This window comes from Danio rerio, chromosome 21, assembly GCF_052040795.2.
Source record: "Danio rerio strain M-AB ecotype USA chromosome 21, GRCz13ab, whole genome shotgun sequence".
In the NCBI taxonomy this organism is placed as follows: Eukaryota; Metazoa; Chordata; class Actinopteri; order Cypriniformes; family Danionidae; genus Danio; species Danio rerio.
This window is the reverse complement of record NC_141041.1, coordinates 6,458,096-6,484,889: the sequence shown is the minus strand read 5'-3', so window position 1 is coordinate 6,484,889 and position 26,794 is coordinate 6,458,096. Positions and strand designations below refer to the sequence as shown.

Genomic DNA, 26,794 nt, shown 5'->3' with positions numbered 1-26,794 from the left:
TCATTAATTTTCCTTCGGCTTAGTCCCTTATTTCTCAAGGGTTGCCACAGTGGAATGAACCGCCAACTTATCCAGCATATGTTTTATGCAGCGGATACCGTTACACTCTGATTTACACTCGTACACTACGGTTAATTTAGTTTATCCAATTCACCTATAGTTTTTGGACTGTGGGGGAAACCAGATTACAAAATCCCAACTGACCCAGTTGGGCTCAAACCAGAGACCTTCTTGCTGTGAGGCCACTGTGACATTTGCTAAGGTGTTCTAAGTAGTTACTAAGTGGTTGCTAGGGTGTTCTGAGTGGTTGCTAAGGTGTTGCTAAGGTGTTCTTGTTCCTTGCAAAGGTGTTGCTAGGCTGTTGTTGCAAAGATGTTGTGAGTTATTGCGGTGGTTGCTAGGGTACTCTGAGTTGTTGCAAAAGTGTTGCTAGTTGGTTGCTAAGGTGTTCTAGGTCGTTGCTAAGGTGTTGCTAGGTGGTTGTTAAGGTGTTCTAGGTCGTTGCTAGGTGGTTGCCAGGGTGTTCTAGGTCGTTGCTTGGCTGTTGCTAACGTGTTCTAGGTTGCTGCTAAGGTGTTTTATGTAGTGGCTAGGATGTTGTTAGGTGGTTGCTAGGGTGTTCTGAGTGGTTGCTAAGGAGTTGCTAGGTGGTTGCTTTGGTGTTCTAGGCCATTGCTAATGTGTTGCTATAGGTGGTTGCTAAAGTGTTCTAGGTAGTTGCTAGGCTGTTGCTAAGGTGTTCTAAGTTGTTGCTAAGATGTTTAAAAAAGTCTTTGCTAAGGTGTTCTAGGTCGTTGCTAAGTTGTTGCTAGGTGGTTGTTAAGATGTTCTAAATCGTTGCTAAGGTGTTCTAGATCGTTGCTAAGTTGTTGCTAGGTGGTTGCTAAAGTCTTTTAGGTAGTTGTTAGGTTGTTAATAAGGTGTTCTAGGTCGTTGCTGAGGTGTTGCTAGGGTGTTCTGTGTGGTTCCTAAGGCGTTGCTAGGCGGTTGCTTAGATGTTTTAGGTTGTTGCTAGGGTGTTTTGAGTTTGATGGGCAGTTGCTGGGCATTGCTATGTAGTTGCTAAGGTGTTGTGAGTAGTTGCTAGGCAGTTGCTATCATAAATTATCATGGTTCTAGTATGAATTAGCATGTTGCTAGCATGTTTCTAGCATAAATTAACATGTTATTAGCATGTTTCTAGTATGAATTAGCATGTTGCTATCTTGTTTTTAGTATATACTAGCATGTTGTTAGTTGAATTTAATATGAATTAGCATGTTGCTAGCATGTTTCTAGTATAAACTACCATGTTGCTAGCATGAATTCAGTATGAATTAGCATGTTGCTAGCATGTTTCTATAGATAAGTATATTGATCGTATGGATTGGTATGTTGTTAATATGTCCAATGTAAAGTCAATGGCAATTTTTTTTTATAATGATCGGTTGCTAGGGTGCTGTGTGGCTATTAGTTGAAAGGTCATCAGTGATTGGCAGATTGGTAGAGTTAAATGAGCACAATCTTAAGACTCTATGACAATCTGGCACAAAGTTATGAGGTCATTAATCCAATGTTAAGTCATGGAGACTTTTTCGAATTTTCCAGGTCAGTTTTGAGAAAACCATAAGTCAGATAGTTTAGAATCTGGAGTTAGTTTGATGGTTGTAGTGTAAACAGTCTAGGAGGAGATGTGTTCCTAAATTAGTCTAAGAAGAAGACTGAAGAATAATAAGTCTATGAAGTATAACAGAATGTCGGCTTTCTCAAGCCACCATAATAATTTTGTAACTCTTAGACGTGCAGCTGGACTATAGTGTGTTAATCATGATCAGTACAGTAGTTTTTTTTTTTTTCTATAAATTTTTTTTATGTTTTTGCAATACAGCTGTTCATTTTTTTATAATACAGGATTGAAACTGGCTTTATTTAAGCTCTGCAATCATTGAAATATTAGATTAAACTTTAAAGCAGAATGTTAACACAGAGGATTTAAATCTGCGATAATTTCTTAACACAAAAAAGATGAGCCACATACAGTATATCGGCTCACAATCTGAAGAGCTGCAGGATTTTTAGAGCATCATTATGAAGAAGAGCAGAAAACAGAGGATCAGAAAGCTTTTAGTGACTCTTCCAGCTTCGTTATTTACAGAGCTCTGCTTGTTACTTTTAGCATCATCATACAGGAAGTTCTTGTCATTTTTACGACTTTTATGATTGGAACTCTTGGTGATGCTCTGGATGAAGCCTTCAGTGACGCTCCGCAAGACACTTTTATTACAGTGCATGGAGCTCTGGGTCACACTTTGGACGAAGCCTTCAGTGACGCTCTGGAAAACGCCCTCTTCACTGTCATACATAGAGCTTGTGTATGCTCTTTCTTCACTGTCATACATAGAGCTCTGGGTGGCGCTCACTTCATCATTACACAGGTCTCCCTTACAACATGAGGAATCCTTTTCAGTGATAGATAAATAATCACAAAGGGATCTAGAAGCACAGCCTTTTACAACTACTGCCTCGCCTTCAGAAAGTTCTAAATAAGAAAGAAAATGAGGTTTAGTCAGTATGAAATGTCCATTGATGTAATAGAATTGTATTAAAAGTTGTTAAAACTTAAAACAATAAGGTTGTTTTAGTTAATGTTAACCATTAGTTAGTTTTTTCCAACTGTTTACACACGTTCACCTTTTTTCTACTCACAATTCTCAGAACTGCACACACAAAATGCAGAATGCCTCACATCTCCTTCAAAATGTAGACAAATGTTGTGAAAACAAGAGATTTTCTGCATGAAAATTGTGCTAAATGCAGAGAATTGTGTGTAGTGTTTTGGAAAAAAGTGTGTTGTAAACCTGCAATTTGATTGTAAAGCAGGAATTGTGCTTGTAGTTTAGCAGAATTGGTTCAGGGGGTTGGTGCATCAGTTACATGTTGTAGTCATTGTGTCTGAAGTACAAGTAATTGTGTGTTAACAACTAAGAAAAACTGTAATAACTCAATTGTGTGTGGAAGGAGTCTCGGGGACGTGTTTATTACCTGCAGAAGTGTGGGCAAAAGGTTACCTCATACACTTTACAGCGCTAGGCTCAGAGGAATTGCTCTATTGTTTTTTAGAGGAATTTGGGATTTAGTAAAGGAGAAAATGGGGTAGGTACAAAACATGTGGATGGGTGGAAAACCCCTTTTTTACACTCAAAAAAATGATATGTTGGCGTTAATTAACTTTTTTTTGTCCACTCGTTCCACGTAACCGAGTTAAGTTACCTTTAAGAAAGAATATTAATTTTAGTGAACTTAAGTTAGTTACATAAAGGTAATGTAATGTTGTTTAGTTCAATCAACGTAACATTTATAATTTAGCTTTAATCAATGTAGTTATTTAAGTTCAATTATTGTAAAATTGATATTGTTATGTTTAACCAAATAAAAAAACTGTTTCTGTTTCATTGAGTTTATTCAATAGCATTTTTACAGTTTTACACATTTTCCAGCAATAAAATGATTAAGATCCAAATCCAAATAAGTCTTTATCTGTATCTTCACTTATTACAATAAGTTAAAATATCAATACTATTAAAATAATAGTAATACAAGTATGAAGCAAATTGAAAACAATAAATGATTTTAAAAATATGCTTACAAAAACATCATAAAATACACCTATCAAAATAATACTTTTCATATATTACAAAAAACATTCAAAAATAATATTCTGCCTTCAAATGATTTATCAAAAATATACTTAGAAAAATTAAGTCTTCTTTTGTAAACTATACTGTACCTTCTTTACACTGAAAAAGCAGATAACACTTCAGTTGTTCAAAGAAAGATTAACATTTTAAAGCAAAGTAACACGATCAGCACTACACCATAAATTAGACCAACCATCACAGATCATGCAATAGCTACAGACATTCATCTCTCTGACACTTGCACCATTTCTGCACATTTGCACCAGACACTTTCTTACAACCACTCCCTATATCTAAAAAACAAAAAAACAAAACATTGTGCATGAAGTCTGCTTCACATAGGTGTGTGGGCTTGACAAACCACATGTAGAAGCATTCTTAATTCTTAAATTTTTTTTGTATGATTAGCACATCTTGGGTGTATTGCCTCTTCTTGTTGATTTGCTGAATGTCTCCTCAATTGTAAGTCACTTTAGACAAAAGAGTCTGCGAAATGTTAATGTAACTACTGTAGATTCATAAGGTGGTGTTGCACATCAAGGTTTGTGCTTCATCATGTCCAGCATCCTAAAAATGTCAGGTAAAAAAATAAAACATATACCAACAGATCAAAGGTGAAAGGAGGAATTGGTTTAAGAGGAAAATACAAAATGTTTAAAAAAAATAAAATAAAATAGCTTACCATGTACTCCCTCACTTTGAGGGCTTTGAGGATGCATTCACACCTTTTTTTCCACTGGTGATGTTCTAAATGACATGAAATGACAATTAGTAATTTACTAAGTAATTAGTAGTTAAAATTACTAGTAATTTTTACTGTACATCATTTTAATGTGTATAGGCATCTAAAGGCATAGTACCTGGACGATCCACAGTCTCCTCAGCCAGATATGGGACTATAGAGGTTGAGCTGTAAACCTGTGAGGGAGAAAATAGATGTGAGTGAGCAAAGATTTGTAATAATAAAATATAATAATATAAATAGCAAACTACTAAACTTAAAAAATTAAACGTGTTAGATGACCAAACAAATAAGCTCACATTAAATATGTCATCATGTTAGATGTTATACTACTTAAGTGTCACATATGCTTTTTTGCTGATTTTTTTTTTTAAGTTAACAGGCTTGAATAATACAATTAGATAATAAATAACAATGTGCCAACACCACATTTTAATAAATTTTATGTAAGTTATCAAAACTGGCATTCAAACTCGACAAACTGCTTGACACTCATTTAAAATAAAGACCATCAAATCAAATAAAAAATCAAATCACTTTTATTGTCACATTATGAGCAGCACGTGTGCTATGATGAGTGAAAAGCTTAGACTATTCTAACATGACTATTCCTTACTACCAACGTTTGCAACTTTAGTTTGGGGGAGTTAATATATACCAAGTATAAAATTTCACAGGAATGCAAAACAAACTATACATTTATCTGTCTATAATGTGGAAAAGACACAGGGAACATGGCAATTTCATAGCAATACTATACACAAACACAACATAGTATTACAAGAGAGTACATTTATGATTCAAATGTTGTCACAGCCTCAGTATAAATACATAAAAAGTAAAAAAAAATCTCACCTGTGTGTCCACATTGGGAAAAGCTTTGTGCACGTTCTCAATTTGTACTGTAATCTTCATCTTTTGATTCCCATAATATGGCGCCGAGCTGAGAGTGATCGTTGTGGGTTGAATCTTCTTACTTCCTGTGTTGTTTTGAAACTGCGCATGTGCAGATATTACTCCACCTATTGACCAAAATGCAGTACTGCAGAAGCAACACAACTCCCTTTCATTCATGTTAATTAAGCGAGCTGTTTAAATGTGAAAACTTACTTTTTCTAATTTTTTCCAACACAACACTTTTATTTTTAATACACAAACATAAGCGAATTGTTTAATTTAAACATAGTTACATTCTTTGGACCAACTACAGCCATAATTTATTTTTTTGAGTGTACCAGAACAGCCCAGTGTCCCATCATCTTTATCCTATACTAGACTAAAGCAGCCACATTTCCACTGTCGGGCCAGTCCGAGCCGGGGCTTTAATCGGGCCAGGCCAATCGCCTGGGAGGTTGAGCAGTGAGGCTGAAATCATGTCGCGTTTTCACAGTCGGGCTAGTAGCTCGCAGCGCGTCACGCAAACTCCGCCCCCAGAATGTCCCCCAAATTAAAACGTCACACAACCCGCCCACTTCAGTGGGAATCAGGCACACCATCACATCATCACGAAACTATTCAAATACAGAGATCCGAAACAAACAAATGACACGTTACTGTACAGCAGTACATTGTATGTCTATACTGTACGCACATACCTGTGTGTTCTCAATCATGATATTCATTTACTCACTGATCGACTGTTGGCATCGAAATCGAGTGGTCTCGCCACTAACGGAGGGACCCAGTGCAGTGAGCGCACACATCCATAATATAAAACCACAGAAATAAAGACTTAATCGATTTGTGTTGGGTTAACATGAATCAGTTTTGTGAAATTAGCATTTTTTACCTCTTCTAATCAAACATGTAGCTGGAAATTGTGGCGTGGTGTTCATAAACATTACAGTCAAGTAATTTGTATTCTTTAGGCTTTTATTATGTCTTTGTAATACATCTGTTCATTTCTCACAATTGAATGCATGATTGAAGTGTGCTTTTTTTTTTTTAGCTTTGTAATAACTGAAATCATACACGAGTACTAACACAGAGGATTTATATCTCTGATCATTTCATAGCACAAACAATATAAGCCATACAGTTGAAGTCAGAATTTTTGGCCCTTCTGATTTATTAGCCCCCCCTGTATATTTTATTCCTCAACTTCTGTTTAAAATATATTTTTTCAACACATTTCTAAACATAATAGTTTTAATAACTCATCTCTAATAACTGATTTATTTTATCTTTGCCATGATGACAGTAAATAATATTTTTCTAGATATTTTTCAAGACACTTCTATACAGCTTAAAGTGACATTTTAAAGGCTTACCTGGGTTAATTAGGCAAGTTAGGGTAATTAGGCAAGTTATTTTATAATGATTGTTTGTTCAGTAGACAATTAGAAAAAAATCTTGCTTAAAGGGGCTAATAATGTTGACCTTACAAACAATTAAAAACTGATTTTATTTTAGCCAGAATAAAGCAAACAAGACTTCCTCCAGAAGAAAAATATAATAGGAAATACTGTGAAAAATGCATTGCTCTGATAAACCATTTGGGAAATATTTGAAAAAGAAAAACTTCACAGAAGGACTAATAATTTTGACTTCAACTGTACATGAAGAGCTGCAGTATTTTTTTAGGGCATCATTATGAAGGAGAGCAGAAAACAGCAGAGATTCAGGAAGCTCTGAGTGACTATTCAGGCTCCGTTATTTGCAGAGCTCTGCTTGTCACTTTTAGCATCATCATACATGTTCTTCTTGTGATTCCTGCGGCTGTTTATATATTTGTAGCTCTGCCTCACTCTGGATGAAGCCTTCAGTGACGCTCTGGAAGACTTTTTCTTCACGGTCATGTTTGGAGCTTTGGATGATGCCCTTTTCACCATTACACAGGTCTCCTTCACAACATGAGATGTCCTTCATACATGAACATGAGCTGTTACAAAAAGACTTTGAAACACAGCCACACCACACCGGATGCCACTCCTGTCAGCTCAGAACAGGAAACTGAGGCTACAATTCACACAGGCTCACCAAAATTAGACAATAGAAGACTGGAAAAATGTTACCAGATCTGATGATTCTCGATTTCTGCTGCAACATTTGGATGGTACCGTCAGAATTTGCCATCAACACCATGAAAGCATCTTTTATCAACGGTTCAGGCTGGTGGTGGTGGTGTAATGGTGTGGGGATATTTGCATCATGGATGTGCAGCCGACAAATCTGCAGCAACTGTGTGATGTTTCATGTCAATATGGACCAAAATCTCTGAAGAATATTTCCAGTAGCTTGTTGAATCTATGCTACAAATGATAAAGGCAGTTATGAAGGTCCAACCCGGTACTAGTACGGTATACCTAATGAAGTAGCCGGTGAGTGTATCTGGATATTATAATGTACCTTGATTGAACTGGTCATGAAACTAATGCAACATTTTGATTCATATCTCTTTATTAAAATACACATTTTGAAACTCAAATCATGAGACAATTATGTTTGATGTGGTTTTCTTTCTCCTGCAGTTAGACTCAGTGAAACAGGAAGTAGAAGAGCAGAGGAGACAACAGCAGGACAACACTTCCCTTATACATCCCATCTGAAAAAGACAGTGAGTAGTTTAGGATTAAGTAATAATAATAATAACACTCATTGATAATTGCATGTGCAATTTTTCTCAGTATCATCACAGTTTCTAAAAGCAATATGTCTGCAACCAATCATAGAACAAGACGTCAGATTAGTCTAAAACTTTCAGACGGAATTCAAATCAAATAATGCAAACAATATTAGGCAAACTGAAACTATTGATTGTTCATAAGAATAGAGCGATAATAAACTCAACCATGTGAAAAAGAGAAATCAGACATGTCCTTTTTATCTCTAAAACACAATTTTAACAGATGCTGCTCATTTTCTTGCTATTCAAGTTTTACCCTATTTGACTGGTATTAAAATTTGAGTTTCCTCAGTTATTCGCCTGTTTGTTTCAGTCTCTAATTATTTCTTTTATTTCCACTTACTCGTTATTTTATTTCTGAATTCATCAACTATAAGGGAAAATACCTGCGGCATTGCAGAGGTCAGTGTCACAGCACTTGGTGGTTATTTTGCCTCCAGTTGGTAGGTTTTGGGTCCCAGACTCGCACTGAAGTGCACACTGTTTAGTCGTGGTGAACACTTCAGTGTGTCCTACAAATAAGTGTATAAACTGTTATGCGACAGGATTATAAAACAAAATCTTTTTTTTTCAGTTTAGAAAAGATCAAGTATATCTCCTGTGCATCACTTTTAGTAAGCGATTACAGTAGATCTCCACAGTATATCTGCACTTACCTAAGGGTTGATCCACTGTTATACTTTGACATTTGGAGAATCCCGCTGAACATGTCTGCTCTTTTCCCTCACAAGAAGCCGTCGCAGAAATGCACGTGTAGCACTTGAGGGAGTTCCCTTAAAGACAGAGAGATATTCACTGTGTAATACTAGCAAAAAATACATTATTAAAAGCTTGTTATTTTTTTATTTGTTGTTTTACCTCTAGTGAGAAAAACCAGAAGAAGAACAGCAGACACACTCAGATCCATCATGTGTCAGGGACAACAAAGAGAAATTGTTTCATTTCCCTTTTTTATGTCTGTTGGAGAAGAGGTGGGTTTATTGATATTTCCTGTTGTCGTACAGCATGCGGCTTGTATGTCACACCATAAATGTTACTTCTAGACACATGCTAACATTAAATAATTCCATATATATCGTGATAATGAACCTGCAATATTGATGTTGTGGGCTTTTCAGTTTTACAGTGCTTTTTAAGAATATTCATGTTGTATTTTCATTGGTTTTCATAAAGTGATTATAATTATCTTTATTTATTTATTTTTTTTAGTTTTTTACTTAAAGATTTACAATGACAGACCAGTGGTATAGGTGTCTTATGTCATCGGTATACAATAATATAGCCATCTATTATACAATCGTCCATCGGCTAGTAATTTAAGTCTTTTGTGAAGCGTAAAAAAAATAAATTAAAATAAAAATGTAATAAAAATTGTCTTTCAAGATACATTCTCAAAAAAACTCCTATAGAGGATTCTAGATATGCCAGAAGTCATCAGATTTCTGACGCAAGTCATTGATCAGTTTTTCCAAGGCTAGGAAAAAGGCAATCTGATTTATTCACATATTGACCGAAGGAATGTTAGGAGAGAATCACAACAGAAGAATGCATTTTCTTGCAAGATATGTACAAAATTGTAACACAGATTCTAGTCCATGACTAAGTTGTAGAGCAGTTTTACAATTCAGAAGATAAACAGCTGGAGAAAGGGCAAACTCACGGACGCACTGTATTTTGTATGATTCCTTAGACTGGTTATCTTTATATCCTCTATTTCCACCTGGGGATACTCATCCCGAGGTCATCAGATTATGCGGAGTCACTGATTGGATCCAAGACCATCGACGAGATGATCCCAAGGTTTCCATATCCGGGACCAGGCCGTATCCTGAGCTGCTGCTGTGCTGGTGGTCATGGGGGAGTGGAGAACATGAGACTGATTCCAGTGACGCTCCAGGGACAGATGAGTCTTTGCTGAGGCCAGCTTCCAGCCTCCACCGCTGAGACTGCAGTTCTGCACAAGACTTTTGGCCAGTGGAGAAATTAAAATGGTCGTGCCCAACTGAGTCTGATTCTCTCAAGGTTTTTTTTCTTCACTCTCCTATCAGGTGAAGTTTTTTTTTCCCTCTCCGCTGTCGCCACTGGCTCGCATGGTTTAGGATCGATAGAGCTACGCATCGACGAATTTGCTCTTCAGTGTTTGGACTCTCAGAAATGATTTAAACCACACTGAACTGAGCTAAACTGAACTGAACTTAAACACTAAAAACTGAACTACACTGTTCCAGTTACTATGACCATTTATGTGAAGCTGCTTTGACACAATCTACATTGTAAAAGCGCTATACAAATAAAGCTGAATTGAATTAAATAGAAATTATATCAAAGGAGAAAATTACATCTGTACTTTTTTTATTTTAAAGGCTCTTTTAGGTAAATTACCATGCTATCTTACTAATTTGTTAACATTTTACACAAATAACCAACACACTAGATCTGGTTCATGTATTCGTCTAACAGTCCCAAGGGTATTGTCAGAACTTGGCAAACATGCTTTTTCTGTTTACGCTCCCAGGGCTTGGAATGACCTGCAAAATCAGCTCAATCTTGACACACTTCCGACTCTGAGTACTGTAGGGATAGTTTACCGATTGACCCAAAGAATGACCAGTCTGGTAGATGAAGAAGAGCCGGAGTAAAAAAAAGAAGTTTACTGAAGATAGTTTGCAGTTTCATTCGCAGAAGCCAGCTGCAACACTCGCAATGAGTTCCTAGGCCGCTCTGCTCACAATCACCAATCAATAACAATTATACTCTCACATAACGTCATTAACTGCGTCACACATAAAGGTGTCCTAACCTGATTGGTTAAAACACAGATAGACTAGGAACATTTCCACGTGGGGTTCGTGCGTATATTCTGAACAATATCTTAAGCATAAACGTCAGACATCCCTTAGACTGATTAGAGCTGACTCCAGACCTGTGAAACGGATCAACAATCAAATAGAACACACACACTTAAAGTATAATCTGTTTCTTATCCAAGGCTGAGTGTACTCTCAGCTGTCTTTATCGAAACTGGTTAAAAACTGGTATAATCTACATTCAGGCAGTTACATTCTTACTACACAAAGTTTATCTTGAATAAAAAGTAGAATCACTTTAAAAGATTTAACCGTAAAAATAGCAAAATCACTTTAGACATTTTAGACAGTATTAACTCGTAGAAATAACAATAGAAACAGCTGCTTCCAGTCCTCAGCCCTCAGTTCCACTCAAGGTCTCCATGAACTCTGACCTAGTTTGCTGGCTCCTGAAAATAGGTATAAAGAGACAGGCAAATGCACTGAACATTCTTATATTAAGCAATGTGTTAACTTATTCATTAATTAAAATCAATTCACAGTTAAATACTGAGAAACAGGATGATGAAAAGGATAAACGTTGGTCCATGATGAGATGGACTGGAAAGCAGAAATCCGAATCCTTCAGTACTTTTAAACATCTTCTGTACAACATCTTAAAAAACATCTAGTTTTTTATGATCTGATGTTTTTATGAACGGTGATTTTGTAACTTTGTGGTATCGTTTTGTGATTTTTATGTGAAACTTTATGTGCTGCCTGCCATCTTGACCAGGTCTCACTGGAAGAAGAGACAGTACTGTGTCAATGTGATCTCCTGGCTAAATAAAGGAAATATAAAAAGGTTTACCAATAATCTTCTGAACTAATTTTTGGATTTCTTTCCAGTATGTCTTCATCATGTCACAGTCCCAGAATACATGCATCACAGTACCAACATTGCATTTGCACTTAAAGGGCACATAGTTTACCCCTTTTTTATGATTTAATATTACTATTAAGGTTGTTCTGAGTGTGCCAGTTTAGGTTCAGTTCAACACACAGTTCAGATGTTTTTAATATAATGTGTTCAAAAGTGTTATTTTGGGGGCGTTTACACAGTTTGCTGTTTTAGGGGCGTGTAGCTTCACATGAAAATTTATTTCAAATTCCCGCCTAACGTATCAAGGAGGCGGAGCCAAGAGCTCGCCCGCTCTGTGTTTGGCAACAAGCAGGCAGACAGAGACGCTGCATGAGAAGATGAGCATTCAGCCTCAGCCACAGACCAAGCAGAGAGTACACAATCAAGTGTGTCTTTGTATAGTTTCTCAGCCAACTATGTGCTAGTTTAAAGTGCCGAGCTTCGTTAATCGTTAAATCAATCGTTAATTCCACAAACAATTCTGTCGCGTATTAATGAGTCTTTTATGTTGCCAAAACTGCATGTTCTCACGAGCATTCTTAGCTCCGTTTCATAATTATCAATCGACTGATCAACTCCCTGAGTTTTCGTGAAGAATCGATAGCGTTCTACTGTCTCATTTAGACTAGGATTGTAGTGTTCGTCTAACCTTGCAATGATGTTTGTTACCGTTCTTGCATCCGTTGCAACGTCAATCATTAAAGTTTCAAGCAGTTCCCGGCCACTCTTGCCAATTAAATAGTGCAACAGCTTGACTTTGTTTTTTTCCTCTACATCCGACATAGTGAGTTCCATGTAGAGTTGAAACTGGTCTTTCCAAGATTTCCAGGATTTTGCAAGATTGTGGGCATCCATGCAGAATGGCGTTGGAGGTTTTAGTCCGTCCATACTCGCTATTAGAAAAAAAAAAAATTCTATAACGTTATTTATCAGCTGTCTAGACTCTTAATCTTCAGATGTCTAGATCATCTCACCGCTGCCACCATGTTTAAAGGTTACTTTCTTCACCAGTAAAGAGACTCACTGAGACCATGATAACTGTCTAACTCAGTTTAATCCAAAAAACTTCCCTGTCACTCACAACATTGACAGTGCAACACTCAAACAGGTTCCTTCTCCCACAACACAGATATTATTAGTTCCTATTGTCACATAAGATACAGTATAACAACGTGCGTGTGTGTGGAACACAACTCAGATGAGCCTTCAAAACACCAAAATCAAGAAATCCGTTTAGGCAGTCAGCAGCACAGATTTTAACGAACACTTTAAAAACAAATCTTACCTAAATCATGAATGATACAGGGAAAAAAAATTATATTTCATTGGAAAATTGATTTATAAATAAGTAGAAATATATTTATAATCTCACAAAGCAGACGAAAAGACAAAATATAGATTTTGTCTGTGATGAAATAATTGTTTTATTACAAACAAAATGATGAGTGAGAAACACAGCTGACAACAATGTCTGGGAAAGTCTATGTAAACCAACAGCTTCCTGTTGTTGCCTTGAGTTGCACGTACAGTTTTTTTTACCGTCTTCATCTGTCATCTGTCACTATAGTATTTTAACAGTGGTTTGTTCTGTAGCCGTCTGCATGTGTCATTTTAAATCTGTTGGGTCATTTCAGTAATTTGTCATGAACATACATAAACATTACTTGGACATTGCTTTAGAAATAACCAATAATGGAACTGGAAAACGGGATTTTTAATGACATTCTTCTTAAGCATTCTTCTTAAAATTCAACATACAGTTAAATACTCCTAAAACATTGCTTAATGTAATTCTAGAATTCAGTGCATAATTAAATCCATGTGCTAGTAATCGGGGATTTATAAAGCATAAAGAATCCTCACTTTAGATTAACAAAGTTGCATTAAGTTGTGTTTATAAATCATTTATTGACTAACAAAGCAACAATTAATATATGCCTGAATAATGTGATATATAAATGATCAGTTTATTCATTATTTACTCACTCAATCTGAATAATCTTAAAACACCAGCTACTCTTAAACGACTGCTTTGTAATTAGGTGTTTGTATGTATATGTATGTAAAAATGTATATGATTCGATTTTTTAGATTAGAGTCAACTTTATTGTCATTACACATGTAGAACTTCTAGACAATAAAATGCAGTAAAATGCAGCAAAAAAATTTATTACTTAATTAATTAATAATAATAATAATAATATATAATAATATATATATATATATATATATATATATATATATATATATATATATATATATATATATATATATATATATATATATATATATTTATACAACAGTTCTGTCTGGTTCTCAAATCTGATTGGCTGAAAGCCGTAAGATATTCCGCAATATCAGAACTCATACAGCCTCTTTACCCTTTGTGTATTACTCCGCCCACATACAGCCAGCAAAAAGCAGACACTACAGACCTAAAGTTTAAAAGATGCTTTTAACTGTTTTAACAGCTGTTTAACTGTCAGCTTATGATTTGAATCCAATGCGGAAGAAAGTAGTACCTCAAACAAAAATGGTTTTGAGACTATCCATGTTTGATTTTGTTTTTATATACACAATTATGCCGTCAAACTGTTGTATAAACAGCCTGCGGCCTCGTGCCAACGCACGCCCCCCACCAGTGCCGATATACAGCCATATCGCACTGCTACAAGTGTGATATTGGGTTTATACAACAGTTTGACGACATAATTGTGTATTCATATCCATCAAAACTGTGCTTCTGCCCTCTGGCTCTGTGAAAGCACTCGACGTCACTTAAATACGCCCCTCCCTCTGATTAGCATAGGCTTTGCATACAGCTTGAAGTTGAAAATGAAATCGAAAATGAAAACTGAAATGAAAAAGTGTCAATAAAAGGAAAGCTTAAATTTACATTTTCATTTAAATTGTGTCACTATTATAGCGTGAACATAAATAACACGCTTTGTAAAAATTGTGTTTGCATTTTATTTTTCAGTTTGGCTTTTTATTTTAATATTGGCAGTATTGACGTGGAAATGCAGTGAAAATTAAAGGTTAATTTGGCAACTTCATTTTATTTATCAATTTGACAGGGACGATGTGTTGTCTAAGTGAAAATCAAAATAAAAATTAAATAATTTGTTTTCAATTTTGGCAGATATTTTGCGAACAGTGTTTTAAAATGAAATTGTTTATCTGATTTTAATTTCCAATGTTTATTTGATTTATTTAAAATTGGCAGGATTTACCTTCCATAATAGTGCAAATGCTGGCGGTCAAATGAGAAGTTCAGAAGTTATTTGATGTGCAAGCGTTTGGTTGAAAGCTTGATTGCGTGGCTCCGCCTCTGGATAAATCTGGTAGTTCTTTCTGTGCATGCCCAGGCTCCAATTTCAGCAGTTATTTGCAACAGTTTGTGCCCCTCATAAGGCGTTTTGCATTTAAAGCAGTAAAGCTGTCAATGGGAAAATGCGCTGTCACTTTGTGTATATGTTTTAAGCAAAATGTGTTTTTATTTTAACCTGTAAACTACTAATGATATTTCATACACATTTCAATTAAATATATTGTGATTTAAGGATCTGTTTTTTTGTTGTTGTTGTTGTTTGTTGTTGTTGTTGTTGTTGCATAAAATAACTCATTATTTATTTTAAATAAATTATTTTGTGTTGTGTCATTTCTAGACACCACAATAGTATTTATTTCAGCCTCAGGAAAATTCAAATGATAGTTCACCCAGTTCCTTTGCTTTCACTCTGGCAACTGAAGTTGTAGTTGACTTTTTATTTTCTCAATATACCATTAAAGAAGATTTTTAGCTGAATTCATCAGAAGAGACAATAAAAGGAGGATTATATATTTTCTGTATTCAAATTTTCACCTTGTAAAAAACAATGTAACGCAATGACAGCTTATTAATACAAATCCACAGTTTAATGTTCAAAATTCAAAGGTGTTTTTCTAGTATACAAACCATAGACTAAAAATATACATTATTATCTCCTGCCACCTGCTGGTAACTAATGATAAATTCACTTATTTAAATTTTGTTAGGATAGTGGCTCAATGGTTAGCACTGTTGTCTTACATCAAGACGTTTGCTGGTTCGAGTCCCGGCTGGCCCAGTTGGCGTTTCTGTGTGGAGTTACTGACAAATGTCGTAAGCTCATTCATGTAATACGAGCGAGTGAACGTGTCGGTTTCCTCTGTGGACAAAACTCCTCGCGTTCACTCAACACTGCTGGGCTGCTCACGTGCTAACGACCTGCTCTCGCTCCATCAGATGAGGTATACTGCCGATGTTTTAGGCTAGCATTTACAATGAATGCTTAAGCATACTGTCGTATTGAGAATAGTGAACTCATAAAATTAAATATAAAGTGTAGTTTTACTACAGTAAAGTGTGGTGAATTGTAGTACAATCTACCCCATATTGTAAAAAAAAACTACAGCACTGGATCATTTGTTTATATTACACTTGTTGTGTTACCATAGCAACTATAGTAATACCACAACAGAGTAATTAAAGTACTTAATGACAATGTGTTCAGGGGCCCTGTGGAACAGCTTCTTCTCAAAATGAAGATGATGGCAGGGAAAATGTCCTCCACAATCAATAATGTGATCAATCTGATCTTCTCAGATTAGAAAGTTTATTGTTTTAGTGCCTGACCATTCTCGTGGTCTTGTCTCATGTGGATTTCCATAACAGTTCTCAGGGTTTAATATTATGGAAAAATATAGCCATTCTTACACAGGCAAATAAAATGATTGAAACATTAAAAACCAATAATATAGACAGTCAACAAAACACAAGCATTATTTTGATCTTATTATGTTTACATTGATAATATAGTAAGTGGCTTGTAGATAAAGCAGTTAGTGGTGAGGTTTTAGCTTTTAATATTTTCGAACCATTGCTGTTGAATATATCCTAACTTACACCAGTTTAATCATCCTAATAATAAGCCTATTCAACATTTAATAGTTTGTATTTATATCACATTGTCTATTTCAAAGCAAGCTCATTTTTTGGGGGGGAATTTATGAACACTAAGTGCATGGTTCGAAGCACCTGCTAAATACACTTTTTTTTTTTATTCCATCACACAAAAGGACAAACACAGGGCAGTGTAACATCTCTGCACATAAAGCAGAATAAAAACAAAAGCTACGACATGAACACAAATATCAATGTATATGAACAACAAAACATGCAATAAATAATCCAACATTAGGGGAATTACATCATACAGTCAATTTTAAAAGCTTTATATGCTATTTTTAATTAGCTTCTTTTGTGTGTATGTGTGTGTGTGTGTGTGTGTGTGTGTGTGTGTGTGTGTGTGTGTGTATGTGTATATATATCATATATCTGTCATAGTTGATTTGAATATTAGTATTGCAAAATGTACTATGCAATGTAATTTAAGATAATTAGCTAAGATAATTAACAGATTCGTTATTTAAACTTTATTATCAGATAAATATGGGTATTTAATCCAAAGTAAAATATCATGAGGTTAAGTTTTTAATTTTAATTTAAAAAAAATTAAAAAAAAAAAAAAATTAAAAATAGGGGGTATATCTAGGGGGTATATCTATTTTTTGTCAAACCGCCCAAAAAAATGAAAACTAATAATAATAATAATAACAAGACTAAGCCATCATCCCAGCTTTCCTGGAGTGAAAATGAAAGTGAAATCGGACTCCTGCTTCTTTTTATTATTGCAGTCGTTTTTTTTCTCCCACATCTACTGCAAATATTTAACAATAAAGTCATTCATTGTTCCGCTAGTTTCACTTTTATTCTTTAAAGAGTCGTTTGGCCACAACGTGTCAGGACAGGCTTTCAGACCTCCTGTTCTCAGCACTGAAAGTTAGCGCAAGTCTCAGATTTCAGACATTGTGAAATTTGTGCAGAAAAATGCATGAAAATAACGAAGTAAGGACATTTCTAAAGGTGAAACAAACGCATAATTTCATTCTTACTTGTAAAAATTAAATAAATAAATAAAGTAATTGTTATACTGCTCATTATAGCAGTAATGCAAAAATAAACAAGAGAAGGGTGTATGATGGCAAATCTGAAGCAAAGATATACATTTTCTTCCAGAAAATTTACATTTAAAGTTATTATTAGTGAATGTATATATAAATCTGATGTTTAAACAAACATATCTTAGGTTTAAAAAGTTATTACAGATCTGACAATGTGACAATATTTTTGTTGTTTAATATATGTTTCTCATAAAGTATTAATTGTCATATGAGAGCAATATTTTATTAAATTTTGGGGAAATTTCATTACTATAATGATGTAGTAATTATCACATTATTTGCAGTTTTTACATTACATGTAGTTATTACATTATGATTTGCTACTTCTGGTTTTTGATAATGCCTTTAGTCTTGCGGGCGGGATACACTGTTTGCGTTAGACCACTGCCCACGGCTCTTGTTAACCCACGTTGAAAGGAAAACCTTTTTAATATCATTATGATTTAGTTTAACACAGTGAAAACAAATGATACATGCATGATACAATGCATGTCATGAATATCTGTGGTTATAGTATGTTAAATTAAAGAGATAGTTCACCCAAAATTGAAAATTCTGACATCATTTACACCCCCTTTCTTTCTTATTTTGAACTCCGAAGAAGATATTTAGAAAAATGCTGGAGCTGACTCCTATTGATGTCTATAATCATTTCTTATGTTTATTTATTATGTAAGTTCATAACTATCTTAAAAGACTAAAGACTGAATCTCTTTGTTGATTTTTGCATTTTTCAAACACAGATTTGAATTTAGCAATTCGAAGGATTCAAGAGTTCACCCTTAAGGGATAATTGATTATAAAGCTTGCTTGACATGCAGTCCCGGGAAAAAAACCCTGAGCTCATAAGATCCACGAGTCCGGGGCTCCCTCTTGTTTGCAGGGCGAGAGGGGAGTTTGAGCTCAGGTAGATCTCGAGAACTCCCCAAGATGCCTTAATAAGCTCAGGACAGCAGCCGTGTATTAAAGAACCCCCCAAAAGCCAACTATTTACATCTTCTAATCAAACATGTAGCTTGAAATTGTGGTGTGTTGATCGTAAACATTACAGTCAAGTAGTTTGTTTCTTTAGGCTTTTATTATGTTTTTGTAATACATCTGTTCATTTTGTCAATTGAATGCATGTGTGATTGAAGTGTGCTTTTTTAGCTCTGTAATAACTGAAATCATACACTCGGTTTTAAAGCAGAATGCTAACACAAAGGATTAATATCTCTGATCATTTCATAGCACATAAAATATAAACCATACAGTGGAAGTGAGAATTATTAGCCTTCCTGAATTGTTACCCCCATTTTATATTCTATTCACCAATTTCTATTTAAAGATTGTTGTCAACACATTTCCAAACGTAATAGTTTTAATTACTCATTTCTAATAACTAATTTATTTTATATTTGCCATGATGACAGTAAATAATTTTTTGACTAGATATTTTTCAAGATACTTTAGTATTCAGCTTAAAGTGACATTTAAAGGCTTAACTCAGTGGTTTGTTCTGTATACAATTAGAATAATATATTGCTTTAGGAGACGAATAATATTGAAAAATTAAAAACTGCAATTTATTGTAGCCGAAATAAAACAAGACTTTCTCCAGAAGAAGAGATATTATAGGAAATACTGTGAAAAATGCCTTGCTCTGTTAAACATCATTTAGGAAATATTTAAAAAAGAAAGCAAAACTTCACAGGAGGACTAATACTTTTGACTTCTGCTGCAGTATTTTTAGAGCATCATTATGAAGGAGAGCAGAAAACAGCAGAGGATCAGGAAGCTCTGAGTGACTCTTCTAGCTCCGTTATTTGCAGAGCTCTGCTTGTCACTTTTAGCATCATCATACATGTTCTTCTTGTGATTCTTACGGCTGTTAATATATTTGTAGCTCTGCGTCACACTCTGGATGAAGCCTTCAGTGACGCTCTGGAAGACTTTTTCTTCACGGTCATGTTTGGAGCTTTGGATGATGCCATTTTCACCATTACACAGGTCTCCTTCACAACATGAGATGTCCTTCATACATGAACATGAGCTGTTACAAAAAGACTTTGAAACACAGCCTTTTACAGTGGTGGGCAGGCCTGGTAATGTCCCTGATGGAAAAAAACACAACAGTTTTAGTCAACATAGTATATGAGTTAGTATTGATTTACTAGTTTAATGCTTCACAATTCAATCTGGATCCCCCTTCATTTCATCTCTATTCTCTAGCACCAATTGAATTCAAAATTTCCGGTTTTGATAAATGCATATCAAACGTTTTCTAAACATTTTAAAGTTTTTTTTTTTTTTTGTGATTGTCTGAAATGAAAGCAAAAGTTTACTTGCTTGACATTGCTGATAGCAAGTGCATGATGTTTGCCGTAATCAGGCGACAGTCTTCTTGCAGTGAACTGTCAGGACTCTCCCACTTCTGTCTTTTTGTGGCAGAGTCTGGCCACTTCACCTGTGTTTTCAGTTACGTGTTACTTGTTCTGAACGCGCATGTCAGGATTCTGCCACTCCAGTCTTGTTAATTCTTGTTTTGGTGGCAGAGTCCAGACACTAGTCAGGCTATGTGTTATATGTGGTGCTCGGTTTGAGTTTTCTCGGGTCAAGACCTCTTTTTTGTCATTTCCTTGTCATTGTGTGAGCGCCTGCCTGGTTACGCAAGGACCATGCATCAAGCGGGAGCGCGAGGTCCAGATGTGGTATGGGTGCGTGCTCTTGTCCTTGTGTTTGTTTTGTCTGCGGTGTGATGTTCATTCTCAGCGTCTCAGTTGCTTTCAGATAGTGCTGGGAGGGAACATTCACGTCGCATATGTGAACGCACGGTAAGTATCTTTATTTATCGTGTGCTTGTGTTCTGTTGTGTTGTGTAGCACGTGGTTTCAAGTTTACATTGTAACCACATGCTCTAGTATCTTGTTTTAGGTGAGCATGTAGTCAGTGAGCCAGGGGCGGACTGGGACTAAAAATCAGTCCTGGCACTGTAGCCACACCAGCCCACATTACCACATCGACACAGCCCCACCCACAGACATGCACATTCACTACTTATATTGGTGTACAGATGGTGAAATAATGTAACCATTACCATATTTTACGCAGCGGATGTCCTCCAAGCTGCAACCCATCATTGGGAAACCCCTATACACACACATTCACATACATGCACCACAGACAAGTAGACCTACCCAATTCACCTATAGCACATGTGTTTGGACTTGAAACCAGGAGGAAACCCACGCGAACATGCAAACTCCACACAGAAACACCAACTGACCCAGCCGAGGTTTGAACTATTGACCTTCTTGCTGTCGACATTGTCCTTACGAAACTATTTCAGTTAATTTTATGCATTTGGCAGCGTCTGATTTTACAGCAATTTTTGGCTTTCTCTGGGCTTTTCGGCAACGCCTTTCCTTTTTTATGGTACATCTCTGACAATTGGCGTGTGTTGCACTTACTGTTTGACATTCTCGCCAAATATTGATTACGTCCACGTAACCTCTGATTGGGTCGGCCCATCTCGAAACCAGTCGGCTATCGCCGATTGGGCCAATGCTTAACATTTATTATCATTATTATTATTATTATCATCATCATCATCATCATTGTCATAACATTCACATCTTGCAAGAGATAAAAGCTGCCTGCATGTAAAAACAAAACATATAAAAAACGTTATTAAAAAAATAGCATACCGGCCCACATTTAAAAAAAGGGTTCGGCCCTTCTGGCATTTGCCAGAATTGCCAGGTGGTCAGTCCGCCCCTGCAGTGAGCTCTCTCATTGGCTGCGTGTTCTAGTCCTGTTTGTATGTAATCACATGGTTGTGTTGTGTTCTTGTACCATGTGTTCTTTTGTCTAGCGTCTTGTTCCACCGACCTTGTTATCCTGTTTGTAATTATTTTTCACCTGTCCGCCTGTCTGTTTATTGGTTTGTCTTTCCTGTTTATTCTCCTAGTGTGCTCTGTTCTGTGGTGGTCCGTTGTTGATTGTTTGCTTTCTCTAGCTGTAGTATGAGGTCCGTTGATGTCTAATCTACATCAATTGTTTAATGTAGTGTGTCATGCCAAGAACCAAATCAAGTTAAGTGTGTAAAATAATGCCATGTTTTCCCCACATGGGGAGATTTGAGTTTTGTTTTTGTTTTATTTTTTAAATAAATCCTTCATTTACTGCATTTGGGACCTCGCCTCCTCTCCATCCACCCCATACCTTGACAGCGCAGTCTTGAGTAAGCGTGCATGCTTCTCTTTGTAGCAGTCACGCTCTAGAGGAGGCTCAGTTTGCGTATGCTGGCTCGTCTTGGTGTATGTTGTTTGTTCTCAGAGCTCCAGTCTAGTTGGTTTCTGTATTAGTTGGCGCTTGGATCGATACATGCATGTCGCATTTGTGAGTGCACGGTAAGTGTTTTCATTCATCGTGTGCTGGTGTCTTACCTTCAGTCTTCTGTTGGTGTTGTGTAATGTGGCTTGATGTTTACATTGTGGCCACATGCTTTAGTGTTGTTTTGCATGTGAACACAGTTAAAGTGTTCTCTCATTGGCCCTGTGTTCTAGTCCTGTTTTCTAGTGAGCTTGTGTTGTCGCTGCTTCATGTGCTCTCATGTCTATTGGCTACTCCCACCCTCCTTGTTAACTCATAACTCCTTCATGACTTCAGTTCACTTGTCTGTTAATTCTTGTTCCTTATAGTTTCCTATTCCTATTTTTGCTGTTTTGTGCCAGTTCATCATCATTCTTTGAGAGATTCTTGTCTTATCATGTCTTGTCCAGCCCTGCCTTTCTTAGCCCTTCCCTGTCAGCCCAGTCAAGTTTGTTGATGATTTCCCCCCTCTGGTTGTTTTGTTGTTTTTGTCTAAAGAGTCCTTGTCCTTTGCCTACACAACAAACCTTGACAGTGAATGTTCAAATGGGTGACGAGGCCACTTTCCAAAAAAAGAAAAGTTGACAGAAAAAAAAAAAGAATTTTCAAAGCTAAATGGACAAAAAGGTATCCATTTTGTTTTGCAGCAATCCAATTTTTCCAATTTAATAAAAATTGATTTGTAATAAAATATTTTGGTCTCACTTTTCATTAAGTGTCCTTAACTACTAATGTACTGGTCGCACTTTATATTAAGTGGCCTTAACTAATATGTACTTACACAGGAATTAATAGTTTGTTATGATGTACTTATTGTGTAAATACATGTACTTACTGTGTACTTATGCTTGATTAAATACATGTATGTAATTACATCTGTAATTAAATTTTGTAATTACATTTGTAAATACACTGTTTACCATCCCTTATACTTAACCCACCCTTAAACCTACCCATACCACCAAACCTGTCCATAACCCAACCTCTATCCCAACTCAAAAGCACCACAAGTGTTCTAAAATACATTATAAACACAGTAAGTACATTGTATTTATTTTTTGTTGTAAGTACATAGTAGTTAAGGACACTTAATATAAAGTGGGACCAATGTACTTACATCAAAATTAATACAATGTACTTACTGTGTTTGTAATGTAATTGAGTACACTTGTGGTGCTTTTGAATTAGGATAGAGGTTGGGTTATGGACAGGTTTGCTGGTATAGGTAGGTTTAAGGGCGGGTTAAGGTGTAAGGGATGATCAACAGTGTATTTACGAATGTAATTACAAAAGTTAATTACAGATGTCATTACATACAGGTACAGTATTTAATCAAGCATAAGTACACAGTAGATACATGTATTTACACTAAGTATATTGTAACAAACTATTATTTCCTGTGTAAGTACATATTAGTTAAGGACACTTAATATAAAGTGGGACCCAATATTTGGAGTTTTTGAAGAGTGGCATTGTCAAATTCTGAAAGCTCTTGTTGTGTTTGTTCATATAAATTCCTGAAACTTAAATTAATAATGTTGTGACATTTGCACTTGTTATTAATCATAAATATAAATCCGATATATGCCAAAATATGCAAATTACATATTTGACATACAAGTTGAAAATTGGATTTTCATTCATTCATTTTCTTTTCGGCTTAGTCCCTTTATAGATCAGGGGTCGCCACAGGGGAATGAACTTCCAACTTATCCAGCACATGTTTTACGCAGCAGGTTGCCGTTCCAGCCACAAACCCAACACAGGCAAACACCCCCACACACACATACACTACGGTATGTACGCTACCAATTTAGCTTATTTAATTCACTTGTACCGTATGTGTTTGCACTGTGGGAAAAACCCACGCCAACTCGGAAGAACATTTAAACTCCACACAGCAATGCCAACTGACCCAGCTGGGGCATGAATCAGCGACCTTTTTGCTGTGAAAAATCAAGAGAAACAAAAACATATAGATTTTTTTTTTTTCAGTATTTTGCTTGAATTTAAATGTATTATCTTTTTATTTCTAAAAATGTTTGGTGGCTAATATATTACTTGAATAAATATATCTGTTTCTGTTCCAATGCACCTAAATATGACATATTCACTGAGAAATTGATAAAAACATTAATTTTCAAAATTGGGTGTACTCAGTTATGCTGAGCACTGTTTTACACACACACACACACACACACACACACACACACACACACACACACACACACACACACACACACACACACACACACACACACACATATACAATATATATCTTATATGCAAGCGGACAATTCTATAATATTTTGAAATATATGTTGCCTATATGACATGTATTTGATAAATGTAAAATCTAATTTTGCATCTGTATCACATGCAGTTGAAGTCAGACTTACTGTATTAGTCCCATTTGATTTTTTTTTAAATATATTTCCCAAATGATGTTTCAACAGAGCAAATAAACTTTCACAGTACACTTCTAATAATATTTTTTTCTTCTAGATAAAGTCTTATTTGTTTTATTTTGGCTAGAATAAAAGCAGTTCTTATTTAAAAAAAAACAAGAACAAACCATCGTGATACAATAACACGCCTAATTACCCTAACCTGCCTAGTTAACCTAATTAACCTAGTTAAGCCTTTAAATGTTACCTTAAGCTTTGTAGAAGTTACTTAAAATATTTAGTCAAATATTATTTACTGTAATCATGACAAAGATAAAATTGGGGGGGGGGGGGGGGGTAAAAATTCTGACTTCAGCTGTATATATGTAATTTGTGCATATTTTCATGTATCATGTTTCTTTATAGGGTGTAGAAGTTACTTAAAATATTTAGTCAAATGTTATTTACTGTCATCATGACAAAGATAAAATAAATTAGTCATTAGATATAAGTTAATAAAACTATTATGTTTAGAAATGTGTTAAAATCTAAAAAAAAATAAATAAATAAACCAGGGGGGTAAAAATTCTGACTTCAGCTGTATATGTAATTTGTGCATATTTTCATGTATCATGTTTCTTTATGGGGTGTATTTTTGACTCTGATAAAAAATACAATGGATTTAGATGTTGAAATGAGAGTTTGAGAATTTGTGATTTCAGAGCAAAGATAGGAGAAGTACAGATTAAAGACTTAAATCTTCTTCCTTTTTTCCAGATTCTCACCTGTCGCTGTAACGCAGTGGTCTTCACTCCCGGAACAGCTCACTATATTTGAGCAGCTCTTGCCAAAACATGCGTAGCATTTCTTTCCATTGGGGACGAAAGTTGTGGGATCTACGGGTGGGGGAAGAACAAAACAAAACATTTATATTCTATACAAATATATAATTGGTGACACTTCACAATAAGGTTTTATTAGTTATGTATTTACTAGCATGACATAATAATAAAAAGTACAGGTACAGCATTTATTAATCATAGTTCAACATTTACTAATGCATTATTATAATCCAAATTCATGTTAACATCAGTTAACATAAACTAATAACTAACAGCTTTACCATTAACTAAAATTAACAAATGTGAATAAATACTGTAATACATGTATTATTCATTGTTTGTTCATGTTATTAAATAGATTAACTAGCATAAACTACTACCTTATTTTAAAGTGTTACCATATGATACAGAAATCATTTAGCTGCTCTGGTTTTGATTAAATCTCATTAATTGTCATATGAAGAGGTGACTTTAAAGAAAGATTTGAACTTGATCAGTAAAATACAATACCTGGAGCGTCTTTGTCATTGCAAAAGTAAGTGTCACAGCAGGTAGAAGCCGACCTAAAAATGCCAAGATTCATGGACGTATTTTGACAGTCAACAGCACAATTTTTGACCTTCATTTTGATTGCAGTGTTAGCTAAAAAAAACAAAATAAAAATCATGAATGATACAGGAAGATTTTCTACATGTTTCTAATTTCAAACATTTTTATTAATAAAGAAATGTAGTGTTACATTTAAGAAAAAAAAATAATGAAATATCAACCTATCAATCTATACATACAGTAATTATTATTTTTATTTTATTTTAATTTCCACCACAAATATTGGTGTTATAAGTTGTATATACTGTTTTTATAACACTGAATGTTATTCATTATATAAAGAACATACCAAATATCATTGTAGTACTCTCACACTTGGAGGCTCTAATGGGACACATTGCAAGTTGTTTTGAACAATAACCCACACCCACACATTCATAGCAGATGTGAGAATGACCTGAAACAAAGAGTCAAAGACGATCAAAACTCTGTATTTCTTTTACGCAAATAGCATTCTAAAGAGCAATATGTACAGTACCTGCAGTGAAAAGAATGAAGAGAAGAAAAACTGAGATTTGCAGATCCATCTTCAGTAAGGAGGAGAATGAAATAACATCATGTTTCTGTTTCGACACCCTGTCATACAGTAGAGTATCAGAAAGGGGAGGGGCTTTAGGGGAAAATGTCAGTTCAAAAAAAAAAAGAAGAAACGTAGACTGGCATAATTTTACTTGTCAATAAACTACAAAAACAAATGATCTATTTGTATGCAACTTAAGATAATTTAGTAAAATTATTTTAAAAAGTTATTTACCTTTTAATATTAATTATTTATTTACCTACAAAATGTTATATTTACAGAACTA

At 35.2% G+C, this 26,794-nt stretch overlaps 2 protein-coding genes and 1 long non-coding RNA gene across 3 annotated transcripts; all 3 read right to left on the bottom strand.

Moving 5' to 3' along the window:
• Positions 1 to 1,914: 1,914 nt before the first annotated feature.
• LOC147838724 (uncharacterized) lies at positions 1,915 to 26,536 on the bottom strand. The gene is made up of 7 exons (XM_087300401.1): positions 26,467 to 26,536; positions 26,278 to 26,385; positions 25,890 to 26,021; positions 25,323 to 25,433; positions 19,529 to 19,890; positions 7,167 to 7,281; positions 1,915 to 2,518 (listed from the first exon to the last, which is right to left on the bottom strand). Exons 1-7 carry the CDS (start codon positions 26,513 to 26,515, stop codon positions 2,055 to 2,057), a joined length of 1,341 nt encoding a protein of 446 aa, XP_087156527.1. The 5' UTR covers positions 26,516 to 26,536; the 3' UTR covers positions 1,915 to 2,054.
• On the bottom strand, positions 3,421 to 5,370 carry LOC147838726 (uncharacterized). Its single transcript, XR_015519942.1, has 4 exons — positions 5,275 to 5,370; positions 4,538 to 4,595; positions 4,360 to 4,424; positions 3,421 to 4,244 (listed from the first exon to the last, which is right to left on the bottom strand). It is a non-coding gene; the product is annotated as an uncharacterized LOC147838726 (long non-coding RNA).
• On the bottom strand, positions 7,801 to 8,968 carry LOC147838725 (mipartoxin-1-like). The gene is made up of 4 exons (XM_087300687.1): positions 8,903 to 8,968; positions 8,701 to 8,817; positions 8,431 to 8,556; positions 7,801 to 7,963 (listed from the first exon to the last, which is right to left on the bottom strand). The coding sequence occupies exons 1-4, from the start codon at positions 8,952 to 8,954 to the stop codon at positions 7,896 to 7,898; spliced, it is 363 nt and encodes a 120-aa protein (XP_087156813.1). The 5' UTR covers positions 8,955 to 8,968; the 3' UTR covers positions 7,801 to 7,895.
• Positions 26,537 to 26,794: the final 258 nt, after the last annotated feature.

Coding starts and splice junctions, on each gene's coding strand:
- LOC147838725 (XM_087300687.1), bottom strand. CDS start 8,954: ATGATGGATCTGAGTGTGTCTGCTGTTCTTCTTCTGGTTTTTCTCACT. Junction 8,818..8,902: donor TCTGGTTTTTCTCACTAGAG/GTAAAACAACAA, acceptor TCTGTCTTTAAG/GGAACTCCCTCAAGTGCTAC. Junction 7,964..8,430: donor TGACCTCTGCAATGCCGCAG/GTATTTTCCCTT, acceptor TGTCTTTTTCAG/ATGGGATGTATAAGGGAAGT.
- LOC147838724 (XM_087300401.1), bottom strand. CDS start 26,515: ATGGATCTGCAAATCTCAGTTTTTCTTCTCTTCATTCTTTTCACTGCA. Junction 26,022..26,277: donor GAGTACTACAATGATATTTG/GTATGTTCTTTA, acceptor TGTTTTTTTTAG/CTAACACTGCAATCAAAATG. Junction 7,282..19,528: donor TCTCCTTCATAATGATGCTC/TAAAAATACTGC, acceptor TCATGTATGAAG/GACATCTCATGTTGTGAAGG.